Here is a 16,752-nt window from a genome sequence, read left to right on the forward strand (position 1 = left end):
GACAGGGTTTTAGTATGCAGTTCAGGCTGGCTTTCAGCTCACTTTGTAGCCCAGCCTGATTTCAAACTTGTTACAATCCTCCTGCCTCAGCCTCCAGAGTGCTGGGATTACAGGAATGTGCCACCACACCTGGTTTTTTTGCTTTTTATATACCACAGCTACTAAAAATATTTTAACAGTATTTTACAGAATAATACATGTCTTCAAAAGCATACACATATGTAGGTAGGTTGAATTACTATTATGTGTTTATGCACCAAGTTAAACAAGCCATGTAATGTCTGATGCTTGTGATTTTCAGTTCAGCTGACTGTGTGTCTACATAGTCCACACACAGGCACCTCACAATCAAAAAATGCCACTAAAAATGGTGCAGTGGTGTCAAAAGTTTGATATTGTAGGGCCATGGGTTGGTCTAAATAGTTTTATTAGTCAGACCAATATGTTTGTTTGTTTGTTTGTTTAATTTTGAAATATAGCTCTACCTATGTAGCCCAGGCTGGCTTTGAACTCACGGTGTAGCCTAGGCTGGACTCAACTTCACATCAGTCATCCCTTCCTCAACTTTCCTAGTTTTGGAATTACAAGTGTGAACCCCATGTCTAGCCTTTTTGTTTCTTGAGACAAGGTCTCTATGCAGTTCACCTTGCCTTTGGACTTACTATCCTAGGCTGGTCTCAAACTCAGGCAGTCTTTCTGCCATAGCCTCTTGAGTGCAGGGATTATTGGCGTGCACATCACACCCAGCCTTTTTTAAAATTTGAGACAAGGTCTGTAAATTGTGTAGTCTGGGCTGGGTTTTTTTTTTTTTTTTTTTCTTTCTTTCTTTCTTTCTTTCGTCTTTTTCATTTTTATCGGTACCGGGGATCGAACTCACGACCGCTTGCTTGCAAGGCAGGTGCTTATGCCACTGAGCTAAATCCCCAGTCCCTTGTGTTTTTCTTTTGCTTACTTGTTTATTGTCTATCTGAACCTCTGCATTAAAAGTTCTATGAAGGGGAGGGCTGTTTTATTTTATTAGTGTTTGTCTAGGGCAGTGGTGGTGCACCTATGGCATGTGTGCCACACGTGACTTTATTATCATCATTAAAAGCTCTCAAAGCTATGCCATCACTGGTCTAGGGTCTTAATGAACGACTTGGTTCTTTGCAGCAGCTGTTTTGTATCATCCAAAGTTAGTCCATTTAACAACTAAAAAATTAGTTTCAGTTGACTTTCAGTTCCCAGGCAGGTATAATGGCACGTGCCAGGAATCCCAGCACTCTCAAGGCTGAGGAAAGGATTGCTTTGAGTTTAAGACCAGCCTGGGCTACATAGTGAGACTTTAGGAAAACAAACAGACAAAACAAAAAACATATAGAAGTGTTAACCTTAGCTGTTTGTGTTTAGATGACAATCATTTCTTCATCTTAATGTAAACTAACTTATTTTGGGGCTGGGGATTTAGCTCAGCGGCATAAGCGCCTGCCTTGCAAGCAGGCAGTCGTGAGTTTGATCTCCGGTACCGATAAAAAGGAAAAAGATTCCCCCCCCCCCCCAAAAAAAATTAACTTATTTTTCCACTGTTTGAGTGATGAAATGTGTATTTCCTTTTCCATTTATTATATATGTGATGAAGAATTCTTATTTATATATTTTTGTAGTTTTGTGTTTTTTGAGAGGTAGGGTCTCACCATGCAGTTCAGACCGACCTTTTAACTCATTACCTACGGCACCATGCCTGAAGGTGGGTTTAGTAACCTTAATTCAGCCTCTTGAGTTGCAGGAATTTCAGGCTTGCACCATAGCTTCCAGCTACAGTGGGGGTTTTTGTTTTTTAAAAATTAGTCATTTCATGTTAATTTAAAGAATAATCATCTGTTTTTAAATAACCAGATAAGTTCTCATTTACAAAGGGACTTACACCTTTGAATATGTTTTCTTACATTATAATTACAGTATAATTGAAAAGTGAACCCTCTCTTCAGAGATGTCAAAAACAAACAAATCCAAGTCTGGATCTCGCTCTTCTCGCTCAAGATCGGCATCAAGATCTCGCTCTCGTTCATTTTCTAAGTCACGATCCCGAAGCCGATCTGTGTCTCGGTCAAGGAAGCGCAGGCTGAGGTAAGGGGGTATGGTTTTATTCATTGAGATGAATATTGCATCAGTCACTGTTGGTTTTGAAGATCTTCGGTAGACTTTTGTGTGGAGTAAACATGGGGTAGGCTTGAGTTGGAGGTGATGGACTGTGAGATGTACTCCAAGCCTCTTTCAAACTGCAAATCCAAATCAGCTCTGATTGCTGTAGTTTGTTTAGTTCCTGTTTTGCTCTGTCAGCAAATATTATGTACTTCTATCCACTTTGGAAGAAAGCATTTTGTTAGCTGTGCTGCTTGCTTTAAATCTCTACACCTGGTGATTTTTCACTATAGTTTCTGATTTTGTTTTGTTTTTATGGCGCTGGGGATTGAACCTAGAGCCTTACACATGCTAGGTGGTGCTAGACCTTTGAGCTACATTTCCATTCCTTTTTAGATTTTAAAACAAGATCTCACTATGTAACTGAACCAGGACTCAAACTTGTGTTTCTTCCAACTGCCTCAGCCTCCCAAATAGCTAGGAGTATAGTGCTAAAGTATTTTTGAAGCCTTTGACCACAGTTTGTTTATGTTATCAATGAAAAAGCAGAGAATTAATAATATGCTCAGAAAGGCTAGGGATTTAGCTCAGGCATAAGCAGCAGAGCGAGGTCATGTGTTCGACCCCCAGTACGGGGCGGGTTGGGGGAATAATATGCTCAGGGTAGGGGATTTAGTTCAGCAGCACAACCGCCTATCTGGCAAGTGCAAGATTGTGAGTATGAACATTATAGAGAGATTTAATCCACTAAAATAAAGTTTTAAGAAAATTAGTATCATTGATACATAATGCGTCAATTACTAACAAGTTGAATCTATCTAATAAAACACATCCTATAACAATCTAAAAATCAACGAAGTAAACTGGGCATGGTAGCGTGGGCCTGTAATCCAAACACTCAGGAGGCTGAGACAGGAGGATGGCTGTGAGTTCAGGGCCAGCCTGCATACACAATAAGGCCTTGTCTAAAATAAAACAAAAAACCAAAACCTGTGCTATCACTTTCTTACTAATTGGGAAAAGTAATTTTAAAAAATTCATTGCCATTATGTTAAAATTCAGTCTTTTCATACCCTCAGTAGATTTGTGTTTTAATTGTGTCTGGAAATAAGATGGCAAACTTGAGCATCTTTCCTCTTTTGATGTGTTGTCAGGCTTCATACCTACTAAAAACATTTAAACATTGCCACCTTCCCACTCCCCCCTGTACTAGGAATTGAACTCAGGACCTTGCACTTCCCAGGCAGTTGTTGTACTACTGAGTGATATCCCTGGCCCATTAAATTTTCTTTTGTGTATAGATACAAACCTTTTAGTACATGGAAACTTCTTTATGTGAGTTGGAGAAGTATTGATGTATTTAAATACTAAAGAAATACTGTGTATTTAATACTTACAATCTTTGGTGCATTTTCACTGTCTTGTCAAAATGGCACTAACAAGGAGATACTTGTTAATTTTGCTACTTTGAACCCTTGCTGTTTATTCCAGATGAGAATCTAGAATCCTTTTCTTAGAAGAATATATTGTGAAATTTAAAATAAACCTCAGGAAAAGTCAATAATCAAGCTTTTCTTTTGGTGGTTTCCTTAGCTCACCTCTAAAGAAATTCCAAAGAGTCTATAGTACGTGACTGGGTTTTATTCTTCCTTCCTGGCAAGAACTCTCAAATAGGATCTGTAAGAACCCGGGTCCTAAATTAATGTGAAACTAGAGATTGAATAGAACATCTGTATGCATAAATATAGAGGGGGAAACCCAGTGTATTTACCTTAAGAAATTGCTATCAGAATGTGGGACTCAGCAGGCTCCTAACTCCTGCCTTGCAACCAGTCTTGATTTAGGTGGCGTAAACCTTGCTGTTAACTTGGTTCTGAAACGTGTTTTAAAATTTAATCTAGTAAATGGAAGCTAAACAAAGGCTATACAATCAAAACCGAGAGATAAAATTGAATCGACACAAATCAAATAGAAAAATGTCAACCAAGTCTGAAGTGTTTGTACCAACTGGAATCCTGGGGAGATCTTTTTTCCTGGTCTTATGGATCGTTTGGTGTGGCCATTGACTTGGCAAATGGCAAATGAAGGAAAAACATCTTAGGCGATCTGTGCTAGGTAGGTCTAGAGCCACTTTATGTGCTGTCTTATAACTAAGAGGAAATGATCACTTTGGAGGAATTTCTCCACTAGTAGAAAACATGCTTTTTATACTTTAGTCTGACTTCTCTGTGTTTTAGAAACAGATAAATTTGCCACTAGGATGCTTAGTTTTTATTTCTGGCTTATCTGTTTCATCGTTTTTTCCTTCTGTTTTCCCTGTCGTACAAGGAAAATATTTTCCAGAGAGTTTGAAAAACCATGCCTTTCATTTAATAGCTGGAGTTAACTAACTGGAATTGGAGAAAATTGATGATTTTCTTGTATTTCACAGACTGTATCCTTTTCAGTGACTTCTCTTAAATAACTTCATTTGCAATCTGCAGAGACTCATGTTCCTGCATATGCAGTGCTGCGAGTTTTGGATGCAGTATGCCGCAGGGCCCTCACTAGTAATTGATAACAGCAGTAGCCTGTGAGGATGAGATCATGAATTAAACCCTCCTTAGTGCTGGTGGTGGATAACCTCAGGCATAGCCATTTAATCTGGTCATATTCTGTTTCATAGCCTGCATCTGCCTCTCCTTTCTTTTTCTTACCCTGTTACATTTCTGAATGAAAAGTTTGGAAGGTAAGTTTTTTTTTTTTTAATTGTACTTAAATTGTAACCATTAACAATCAGTAAGTGGTAAGATAACTTTGCCAACTGATATTCTTCATGGGGTAGATAAAAGGTCTGGGAATAGTAGATGATAGTACTGAAAAAACCAACTTCACTCTTCTTTAGATTAAATTGAGTGTAAGTTTCTTCTTAAAAATGCTGTTTTATTTAGTTGTTAAATCCAAAAATAAAAAGCCAAAAAACAAAACCTGACACATGCTGAATGGAGTTATGGCACCCCCTCAGCAAACCCCTCCCACCATCCCCACAGTCAGGAAATGTGTTCTAAGTCCTAGTGGATGCTTGATGCTGCATAGTACTGAATTCTGTGCATGGTGTACTGTTTTTTCCTGTATTCATATCTATAATACGGTATAACTTACAAACCAGCCATGGGAACAGGCTAACAATAACTAATGAAATAAGGACAATTATAATAACATACTGTTATAAATCTCTAAAGTTATTTACGTAACACTTTGTTTCTGAAATTTACCATTTAGTATTTTTGACTGCATTCAGCTGTTGGTAACCAAAAATAGGGAAAAGCATGGCCATGAATAAAAGCCAACAAAGCCTGGTACTGAGATGTGGCTCAGTGGTAGTATGTTTATCTTCCATCTGTGAGGCAGGCCCCGTGTTCAGTCCCCAGGACTGCAGACCAACAAAAAAAAGGCATCTTCCAATTTAGGCGTGGCATAAAAAGGCCTGCTAATTAACTGAAGAATTTTGATAATACCTTTCAAGTATTTTGTATTTCCTTGCAGTGTTTTCAAGTAAATATTGTCTATTTTCAGCTAACTGCTTAGGAATAGTGATTGATATTAGTGATTTATATTCAAGAATCCCAGGCTGGTCCGATGGCAGTGGGTTATCAGAACTTATTAACATTAGTGTCACTAAAGTTGGTATACCACCCCCCCACTGCTAAATTTGACTGGCTTTAAAAAAAAAAAAAAAAAAAAAAAAAGAATCCCAGTGGACTTTTACACAATGTTTTTTGCTTTCTGGTAGACACAAGCCTCCCAATCATTGACCAGCCTGGGATTTATAAACATGTAGTATTTACAGTTAGGTAACTGTTGGATCCCCAAGGTTCTTACAGTATACCTTAGTTGTGTTACAAATTCTATATTATTAAATGAATAACAGTACTAGTTTTCTGCTAGAGTTGAACAAATTTGTTTTGTTTTTCAGATGGGATCTCATTAATTACCCCAGGTTGGCCTCAAACTCCTCCTGCCTCAGCCTCCCAAATGCTAGGATTATAAGGGTGTACAACCACACCCCGTGAATTGAAAATTTTTGTAGTTTCTTTAATTTTGTATGTAACTGGGTATGTGCCTTATGATCCGAGAGTGCCCTCTTGTGGCACTTTGGTAATCTCAGGCAGCTCTGCCAGAATTTCTGCCTTAGACTTTCTTTTTGGTATTGGGGATTGAATTTATGGCCTTCTGTTTGCCAGGCGTGCATGTATGCTACCAAGCTAAAATCCCCAGCCCCTAAGAGATCATTTTATACTTCTGAATGCAAATCCAGCTATTTGTATTTGATGTCAAGAAGTTCTAATTTTTGAACAGATACATTCTTTGTTTCTTTGGTGTTAACCTGTTATGACTGTATTTTTACAATTCCAGGTTTTAATGTGGTCTAAGAAATTTGCCTTGTACAGAGAGAGAGAGATGACTAGAATGGAAATGGAGTAACCTTATTTATTTATTTAGTTAGTTAGTTAGCCTTGAGCTCATTTTGTATCCCAGGCTGATCTCAGGCTCTAGGCAATACCCCTACCTCAGCTTCTCAAGTGCTAAGATTACAGGTGTGCACAACCATGCCCAGTGAGTGTCATAACCTTCAGGGACCAGAGAATTTCTCTTTCAGTGATCTGGGAGTTTGTTAAATTTCCTGTGCCTATGAGACTAACTGCAGTTATGTTAAAATGATTTTTGTTTAATGCTGCTACATTAAGAAAACTGAGCCAGGTGTGGTGGCTCAGCACTTGAGAGGCTAAGGCAGGAGGATCGGCAGGGATTGGAGGCCAACCTTGCGTACACAATGAGTTTGAGGCCAGCCTGAACTACATGGTTGAGATCCTGTCTCAGTAAAAAGCTAGTATTCCTTCAGTTACTATAGAAATATATTATGGTCTTAGTATCTCATCATTTGTTAAAATGATTCAGCTATAATTCTGTACTTAATATGGGCCATAAGGAATGGGACTAAATGTTTTTAAGTTTGCATCTTTGCTGTGGAAACAAAACTAATATGTAAGAGCAGGGATTTCAGAGTGTAATTCCAATTGTTGGCAGTTTTTTTGTGTAAATAATGCTATGTCAAAAACTCAAACATTTCCCCCTTTTACTTCCTCTGCAGTTCTAGGTCTCGTTCCAGATCGTATTCTCCAGCTCATAACAGAGAAAGAAATCACCCAAGAGTGTATCAGAACCGAGATTTCCGAGGTCACAACAGAGGTTATCGGAGACCCTATTATTTCCGTGGGCGCAACAGAGGCTTTTATCCATGGGGCCAGTATAACCGTGGAGGTTATGGAAACTATCGCTCTAATTGGCAGAACTATCGACAAGCATACAGTCCTCGTAGGGGCCGTTCTCGATCCCGGTCCCCAAAGAGAAGGTCTCCTTCACCAAGGTCCAGGAGCCATTCTAGAAACTCTGATAAGTCATCCTCTGACAGGTCAAGGCGCTCCTCATCTTCTCGTTCTTCCTCCAACCACAGTCGAGTTGAATCGTCTAAGCGCAAATCTGCAAAAGAGAAAAAGTCTTCTTCCAAGGATAGCCGACCATCTCAAGCTACTGGGGATAACCAGGGAGATGAGGCCAAGGAGCAAACATTCTCTGGAGGCACCTCTCAAGATACAAAAACATCTGAGAGCTCTAAGCCGTGGCCAGATGCTACCACCTACAGCACTGGTTCTGCATCACGGGCTTCAGCAGTTTCTGACCTGAGTCCCCGGGAGCGAAGCCCAGCTCTCAAGAGCCCTCTTCAGTCTGTGGTGGTGAGGCGGCGATCACCCCGTCCTAGCCCTGTGCCAAAACCTAGTCCTCCACTTTCCAGCACATCCCAGATGGGCTCATCTCTGCCAAGTGGCACTGGATATCAGTCTGGGAGCCACCAAAGTCAGTTCGACCATGGCTCTGGGTCTTTGAGTCCGTCCAAAAAAAGCCCTGTGGGTAAGAGTCCACCAGCCAGTGGCTCCACTTATGGTTCATCACAGAAGGAGGAGAGTGCTGCTTCCGGAGGAGCAGCCTATACAAAGAGGCAAGTATCTCATTTTCATTGTTCAGTTGTATTTGATCTCACCAGCTGCAGTTTAAGTGTAATGAGATCATGAGATGTAAGTTAAAGCTCTAACAGTAATAAGGTAATCCCCATTTCTTCAAATTGTCATAAGCAGACATTAAAGAATGCCACTCAAGGAAATCTTTAGCTTAACTCTAGCTTTCCTACCTTCCTTGAATTTGTATTGCAGCATAAAGTTTTTTAGACTACTCTGCAATGATGTTTTCACATTTAAAATTTGCCTTGGATTCTACCAATGTAAGCCAGACAGCAGTAGAGATTTGTGGGTCAGCTACCAAAAAAAAAGTCTTTGGCAACATGAATGGCCATTGGAGCTGTTAGACCTCTAGAACCCACCATCTGCTGTGTTCGATCTGCGTCAGCCCATCATGGTGAAGAACCGCACCCTTACACCCTCCATTGAGGAGACTGGGCAGACTGGGAAAGCCCAAGGCTTAGTCCAGGAAGGCGTTGTTTTAATACCACAAGGTGGGTGTATGTCCCAGTAGAAGATGGCCAGGCTGCAAGTTAGGAGAGGACATGGCAGTGCTTCCATCTTTCTACCTTGGGGAACACGGTGAGTGGAACATGAATCTTTTGTGTGGTTGGATGGATTGGGATGGTAGAGATGTTACAGGGAAGCTACACTAGAATGTGGTTGTATTCAGGGAGGACTTAGCAAGAAAATTCCCTTTTCTTTCTTTCCTGTTATTAACAGATTCTTTGCCCTTGCGGTGCCTTGGTTCTTCCCATTAATGGTACACATGAGATGTTCAGAATCTGTAATTTCTTGTCTTCATAAGTCTGCTTTAAAGTGTTAAGGTTTGTTACTTGTCAGGACTGCATTTCAGTGGAAGACTTGAGCCTAAGCCCTGCTTTTCCATAAGAGTAATGACTTTTACCACTTCTGCCCTCCCCCATTAACAAGTGTTTTGTTTTTATTTGTTCACAGTATATTTCATATTTAGATCTTCTAGGTGACTTGCAGCAAATTTGAAGTCTCTCTTTGAGACTTGCATTTCCAAATGTGAGTTGTATAAAAGCAAAACAGTCCAAGGTTGAACTATATGTTAACTTTGCTGAAAACAGATTTTAAGTGACTGAAAGTTGGGTAAGAGCCTAGTTTTTGTCCCCTAAACCACATTACAGGTAAGTAGGTTTTTGTTTTGTAGTATCCTAACAAACAGTATTTGCTGTTCTCTTTTTATTGTTTTTGTAAGGCACAGCTTCATGGACTCTTAATTCTTAGATCTATGAGAGGCTCTTCCTCAGAAATTAGAAAGTAACCAAGTAGAAAGTCTTGATCATAGTAGAATTTATAAGACATGTTTGCTTAAGAGAATTAAAAAAATCAAAGAGCAGGAACAGGTTGCTCAAGAAGCCTCTTGTCTGTCTCTTTTGTGTTTTTGTGACTAGGTATCTAGAAGACCAGAAGACAGAGAATGGAAAAGATAAGGAACAGAAACAGACAAATTCTGATAAAGAGAAAGGGAAGGAAAAAGGGAGCTTCTCTGATGTGGATGCAAAAGTGAAATCGGATTCATTTGTTTCCAAGACTGATACTGAGAAGCCTTTTAGGGGCAGTCAATCACCCAAAAGGTATAAGCTCCGTGATGACTTTGAGAAGAAGATGGCAGACTTCCACAAGGAGGAGATGGATGATCAAGATAAGGATAAACCTAAGGGAAGGAAGGAATCTGAGTTTGATGATGAACCCAAATTTATGTCTAAAGTCATAGCTGGTGCAAGTAAAAGCCAGGAGGAAGAGAAGTCAGGCAAGTGGGAGGGCCTGGTTTATTCAGGGAAGGAAAAGCAGAGGAAAGCAGAGGAGTTGGAGGAGGAATCTTTCACAGAGAGATCCAAAAAGGAAGAGCGAGGTGGGGCCAAGAGGAGCGAAAGTGGGCACCGGGGGTTTGTGCCTGAGAAGAATTTCCGAGTGACTGCTTACAAGGCAGTCCAAGAGAAAAGTTCATCACCTCCCCCCAGGAAGACCTCTGAGAGCCGTGAAAAGCTGGGAGGCAAAGGAGACTTTTCCTCAGGAAAGTCTTCATTTTCCATTACTCGTGAGGCTCAGGTCAACGTACGGATGGACTCATTCGATGAGGACCTCGCACGGTGAGATGTGCTCCTTGTTGGTCCCCGGGGCTGTAGTGCCCCAAGTGGTGTCTTCTAATCCCCTTCTTCCTGAGGATAGGCTCCTTTATGTGTCCCCCTGCTGTTTAGCTGCTAATGCTGACCCTCTTGGTTGTTGGAGTGGAAGACGTGTTGGTTGAGTGATTATGTGCTCGGGGCAGCATTACTAGAGAAGAATATCTTTTTGGTCTACTAGGCTTTCTTGGTTGTTGGAGTCCCTATGATTATCTTTTGTTGTGTTGATCACCCTCAGCCTACCCTACCTCTGTATCTTTTTCTTTGCTATGTTTGAAGATTCTTTCACCCAGGTGTGGTGGTGTGTATGCCTTTAATCTCAGCTCTTGTGGTGCTGAGGCAGCATGATTGCCACAAGGTTGAGGCCAGCCTGGGTTCATAGCGAGTTCAACACCTGCCCAAACTACACAGCAAGACCCTCTCCCCAAAAATAAAAATAAAAAAAAAGTCTTTTATCTGTGAAACTTTAGGATTTGCTTCTCCATTTTAGTTGGATTTCCAAAGTGTATTATAGGTCCTACATCAAATAACGGAAATTTTAGAGTTGGAAATAAACTGCCCCCACAGTGAGGGAAAGGATGATGAGGCCCAGGCTGGCTAGACTTGGTATAATCGCTCTACTCATTTGGAAGTCTGCTTGTGCAGTGTTTTAGCCACATCCCTTTCTTGCCTGTGTCACCTCACTGACCTTCGCTGACCAAACTAATTGATCATTTAAGTATCTTCTAATGTGTGTGATACACACCTGTGATCCTAGCATGCCGGGAGCCTGAGGCAGGAGGATCACATACTTGAGCCTAGCCTCCATACTAGCCATTTATGGAGACCCTGCTCTGAACCCCACCCCCAGGACTACCAAACACATTTCCTATTTGTTGTATGTATGATACCAGCAACCCCACAAATAATCACTGGGGTTTAATTCCTCCTCACCTGAAGATTTCCATAGAGATTTTTGGGTACCTGTTTCCATAGTATGGTATGTTAAGATTACTTTGAGCTCTGCTTGATAAAAGAAAAAGGCACTTTGTTGAGAGATTTAAAACTCATTGAAAGAAAAGTTTGCAGTTTAAATGTTACTGACTTCGGTACTATCTCGTTACATTGCACCTCTCCATATTTCATTTGCAGACCCAGTGGCTTATTGGCTCAGGAACGCAAGCTTTGTCGGGATCTAGTTCATAGCAACAAAAAAGAACAAGAGTTTCGTTCCATTTTCCAGCACATACAGTCAGCTCAGTCTCAGCGTAGCCCTTCAGAATTGTTTGCTCAGCATATAGTGACGATTGTTCACCATGTTAAAGGTGAGTCCAGACCCTCTTTACATGGTCATTCTAAGTAGAATGAGTGGATCAGTGTAGTGCTTCATCTCATCTAAAGAGCCTTGGAGCTGGCTTACAGGAACTTGCTTTGAGTTTCTGTGTAGTAATTACTGAGATGATACTGAGATGAATTATTTTGAAATAGTAGCAATCTGTGGTCTTGAAAATAGGTAATCCTAGCCAGGTGTGGTGGCACACTCCTATAATCCCAGCACTTGGGAAGCTGAGGCAAGAGGATTGCTATGTTTGAGACCAGGCTGGGCTACAAAGCGAGCTCAGGTACAGCCTGAAATGTATAGAGAGACCCTGTCTCCAAAACCCTCCCAAAAAAAGAAGTAATCCTTGAACTTTTTTTTTTTTTTTTAAAAGAAAATAGGTTGCATCCTTAAAGGAGGTTTAAAATGTTTAAAAACTTAGAGGATATTGAAAATTGCCTCCCTATTACCTCTTTTACCTTCTAGTGGCCTTTTTAAGGCTTTGTATTGTGAATTATTTTACCATTCTCTGGCCTTATGGAGGTTGGGCTGGCTTACATGTTCCATTTGAAGTTGAGAATCAAGTAGGAAGCTGGTCCTGGTGGCGAGTGCCTGCAATCTCACCTCTTTGGAGCAGAGGGAGTTTCAGGCCAGTCTGGGCTACATAGAGAGTTCAAGGCCAGCCTGAACTATGCAGTGAGACCCTGTCTCATAAAGTAAACCAAAATTAAGCAGAAGTTGGGAGGTGAGCTCTAGGTGTTTGTCTTTGTATCTACGTCCTAAAACAAAGAAACTATATTAGACATTAAATGCTCAGCGTTGGATTGTGTTTGAACCAGCCATTTTTTTCTTCCATTTTTCAGTGTGTTGTATGGATTTGACTAGCCACATCACTATACCTGCAGGTTCATATATGAATTGCATATTTGTCTGCCTTTGTAGAATAATATGTGTTTCCTTGACTCAACAGAGCATCACTTTGGGTCCTCTGGAATGACATTGCATGAACGTTTTACTAAATACCTAAAGAGAGGAGCTGAACAGGAGGCAGCTAAAAACAAAAAAAGCCCAGAGATACACAGGTGAGAACCTCAGCCTTACAATAGAACCTGATACCAGTTATTAAACTTGTCTTGTTAAATCCTGTTGTTGGTGTATCTTTAATCTGCAGTTTAGGTTAACACCCTCCAATCTGTAATCTAGTCATGGATATTTGTACGTGAGATAGAAGGGACATTCTTTGAGAGCTATCAACTCTGAACTCTTCTCTGTTACTGGGTGCTGGCAGTTGGGTACCTGAGATAGATTACCTTGAGGTTTCTATAGGGAGAATAAATGTTACTTTCTTTTAAACTAACCTATGTATTTTACACATTGATGCTTTAGGAAAAATTTGCTTGGAGGATGGAGGAAAACAGTTCTAGTATTATTATCTCAAAGGGTTTTAAAGCATCACAGGTCAGGAATGTAGCTGCCTAAGAAGCACGGGGTCCTGAGTTTGATTCCCAGTGTGCCCCCCCCCCCCCCCGTAAATACATAAAAGTACCACAGATTTAAAGAATACCTCAGGTGGTTGTGGGAATCTGTTAAGCAGGTAGAGATTTTGGACAAAATTTGCCTAATCTGTAATTTAGTAGTTAACTTGGTAGGAGGGCTAGACCATCTTTGTATGACAGCCTTAGATTTAGGATCTTTTACACTGTGCTGGTAATTGTTTTTTTTACCTAGACCCAATTAGGAATGATGAGTTCCTATTTACCCGTTTTCATCTTGAGAACCTGTTTACTCAGGTTCTCAAGATGAAAACTGCTCTTTCAAGTTTAATGGGATATTCTCAGGTCTGTAGGTAGTCAGGGCTATAGAAAGCTATAGCTGACTGTTACACTATGGGGATGGATCAGCAAAGCTAATTTACAGTATTTGTCCCTGTCCCTACAGGAAAGTATAAATGTGTAAGTAAAGAATGTTAGTGGGGCTGGGGGTAGCTTGGTGATAGATTGCCTGCCCAGCATATGCAAAGCCCTGGGTTGAGCATATGAATCTTTTACCCAACTCAGAAGTAGAATCTTACCAGTACTGCATTCACACCATGCGTTAATACACTGTTTCTGTTTCCCATTTTTAGGAGGATAGACATTTCCCCCAGTACATTCAGAAAACATGGATTGGCTCATGACGAAATGAAAAGTCCTCGAGAACCTGGCTACAAGGTGAACTGTTGCTTTCATCAGTAATTTCAACAAAATGAGTGCGTTGGGCATGAACTTGACAGAAATGTATTTGTTTAAATTACTCTCTACTTAAGTTTGTGTTTTTCTTTTAAGGATGGGCATAATTCTAAAAATGAACTACAAAGGGTTAATTTTTATTAAATGTATCAACAACCTTTGTGAAGTGGTTAGAATATGGTAAATGACCCCAGAGTCTATTGAGGTGAGCTTGAGAAAAAAAAAGAGAGGCGTTTTGGAACAAGTGCCCATGATGAGAGAAGAAACTTTTTGTGATATTTTTCTGCTTGTAAGTATTATCAAATCAACTGTCTACATGCACTATTTCCAACCATGATTTCAGAAAGACATGCATGTCAGAGGAGAATGAAATACTCATATCTTAGCCTGTTTTCAGCAGCTGGTCCAGTTTTTTTCTAACATTGTACCATATCTGTCATCTGTCAGTTACTGTTACTTTAAAGCAAAACATTACTTTGATAGCTCAGCTTCCTACATTTACAATGATGTGCACATACGCTTGTTGTTAAAAGGTTAAAACTTGTATACAGTTTCACTGTGAAATAACTAGGTTGAGTTTTAAAAATCTTAGTGTTTAATGACCTGCATTCAAATACATATTTAAAATTTAACATGAGAAATGGCTATTCCTATACTGCTGAAACGTTTTCTAAAAATACTGATTGTTACATTTTCCAAAGAAGTTTGTCTTACTGTTGAATGTGTTGAGAGGTGTTCTTGTACAATCTCTCTTCTTTTTCACCCCATTCTGCCTTTCTCCAAGCACCAGTCAGCTTGGCACTAACGGAAATCTCAACCTCCATGGCTCAGAAAACCAGCTCCTGAAAGGTTCTGACTGACTGCCCAAGGGAGCAGTGGCCACATTTGTCTTTTTTGTCTTTGAAGGATGCTGGGCCCCCTTTCCTCTCAGAAACAAAGTGCTAAAACAATAAAACTACTTTCTGTCACGCCTGTTAATTAAATGTTGTTTTAGCAAAAAAATTAAGTGGTTCATGTAAGCAGAATGTTCATACAGAGTTAACTAATTCCTCATTTCTTCCTCCTCTGGAGGATTTGCTTTCGTTTTTTGGTGTGTAGAGTCCTCCTTGTGCCCTTGCTGAGTTCCCAAGCATTGCTGAGAGCCATTGCTGTGATAGGTTGGGCCAGCGTGTTGGGCCAGCGTGTTACTGCTGGACTCTTGTTACTCTTGCTCAGCTGAGAGGTTACACTTTGTAGGAAGTTAGTGTTTATTTTTTTTTTTTTTAAACAAACTTTGAGCTGTTAATTCCCTCTCTAAGGAAATTTCTCAGTATTTCAAAGCGTTTTGGAAGGATGCTTAAGATTCTTGGTGTCATTGTTTTTAGAACTCAGATAATTTCACACAGAAGATAAGCCCTTAGTAGCTACTATCAGATCTGTAGGGGAGGTGAGCATTCTCTTGTTAGTATTGACTAGGCCTTTACCAGCTGACCAGCTACTTTCCAGAGCTGATTTTTGTCCTTAACTTGTAAACCAGCCAGAGTCATACTGGGCCAGAGAGGAAGCAGAGCATAAATAGGCTTTTCAGAAGACTACCTCCCCCGCAGATTTAAAAACTGGCTTGGCTGATGTGCCTTACATTCTGTGTCTTCTCTGCACTCCTATGTTGGAGTAAGACCACATTTGAGGGTGGTAGAGTTGGCAATCCTGAATCTCAGAAACCTTAATTTTGACTTCTCTTGGCAGGCTGAGGGAAAATACAAAGATGATCCTGTTGATCTCCGCCTTGATATTGAACGTCGTAAAAAACATAAGGAGAGAGATCTTAAACGAGGTAAATCAAGAGAATCAGTGGATTCCCGAGACTCAAGCCATTCAAGGGAAAGGTCAACTGAGAAAACAGAGAAAACACATAAAGGATCAAAGAAGCAGAAGTACGTGAAGTCCCTGTTACCTATTTATACTGAAGTAAAGTCTCTTGTTCATTCCTTTGGGCTATTTACATACCAAGCCTTTCATGCCAGAGAACTTTGAAATTAGGAATTAAAACAATTTGAGCAGTTTTTTCTTTCATACTGTGTCATTGTTAGGAAGGGTCTCTGCCTTGAAAATAGAACATCATCTGCATCAGAAACATGTGAACCTTGTTCAAACAAGATTTTGTGGAGGAAATTCATCTGTGAGTCTGCCCACAGAGGTGGTGAGAAGAATCACGGAAGAATTTCTGTGGCAGTTGGTTTAGACCTGTTCCTTCTCACTGTGCATCTTCATGAGGTGGTTATAGTTCAGAAATGGCCCATAGTCTAGAGACTTGGGATGCAACTAGCTAGGACAAAAGTGTTGATTATAATGCCTTTTACTTTGGTGATGAAAGCAGGTGTTCTGGAGACTTCTAAAACAGAGTTGGCATTGTTGTGGCTCTTCCCTCCCTTCACCCCTCACCCCCCATCTTTTTGAGATACAGTTTTGCTGTGCAGTTCAAACTGGTTTGAGCTCACTTTGTAGCCCAGGCATGTCTCAAACTGGCAACAATCTTATTGCCTTAGTTTCCCAAGTGCTGGAATTACAGGCATGTGCCACTTTGCCTAGATACATTGTTGAATTTTGTAGGGCAACATTCATGCCAAGATCCTGACATTTCTATGTACATTTCTTTTGCTATTTTGCTGTACTGAGAATTGAACTCAGGACCTCAAGCGTGCAAATGGTCAATCACTGACCCATACCACCTGCCTTTTATTTAGTTTTGAAAGTTCTGTGACTTTTCAATTATGTCTTGTTAGAAGATGCAGTGTTACAGCCCTGTATCTCCTCATAAAAAGCAACATTTTGCTATTTCTGTACATGAATTGGAGAATTTTTTTTAACCCCTTTTCTAACAACCCTGTGTGATACCAGTTTTGCCCATTTGGAAGATAACG

The 16,752-nt window shown here is 40.3% G+C and overlaps 1 protein-coding gene across 2 annotated transcripts in view; it reads left to right on the forward strand.

Moving 5' to 3' along the window:
* Positions 1–16,752, forward strand: part of Thrap3 (thyroid hormone receptor associated protein 3) — a 49,094-nt gene that overhangs the window by 26,492 nt on the left and 5,850 nt on the right. For both annotated transcript variants that reach the window (XM_005004210.4, XM_003471318.5), the window contains 7 exons: positions 1,939–2,106; positions 7,253–8,158; positions 9,596–10,294; positions 11,459–11,631; positions 12,595–12,706; positions 13,750–13,834; positions 15,578–15,765. In XM_005004210.4, coding sequence (XP_005004267.1) covers positions 1,970–2,106; positions 7,253–8,158; positions 9,596–10,294; positions 11,459–11,631; positions 12,595–12,706; positions 13,750–13,834; positions 15,578–15,765 — 2,300 coding nt within the window. In that variant the 5' untranslated portion in view covers positions 1,939–1,969. The remainder of the gene's footprint in view (positions 1–1,938; positions 2,107–7,252; positions 8,159–9,595; positions 10,295–11,458; positions 11,632–12,594; positions 12,707–13,749; positions 13,835–15,577; positions 15,766–16,752) is intronic.

Source organism: Cavia porcellus, unplaced genomic scaffold (assembly GCF_034190915.1).
Source record: "Cavia porcellus strain 051 isolate PalLab524CR breed Dunkin Hartley unplaced genomic scaffold, mCavPor4.1 scaffold_25, whole genome shotgun sequence".
Taxonomy (NCBI): Eukaryota; Metazoa; Chordata; class Mammalia; order Rodentia; family Caviidae; genus Cavia; species Cavia porcellus.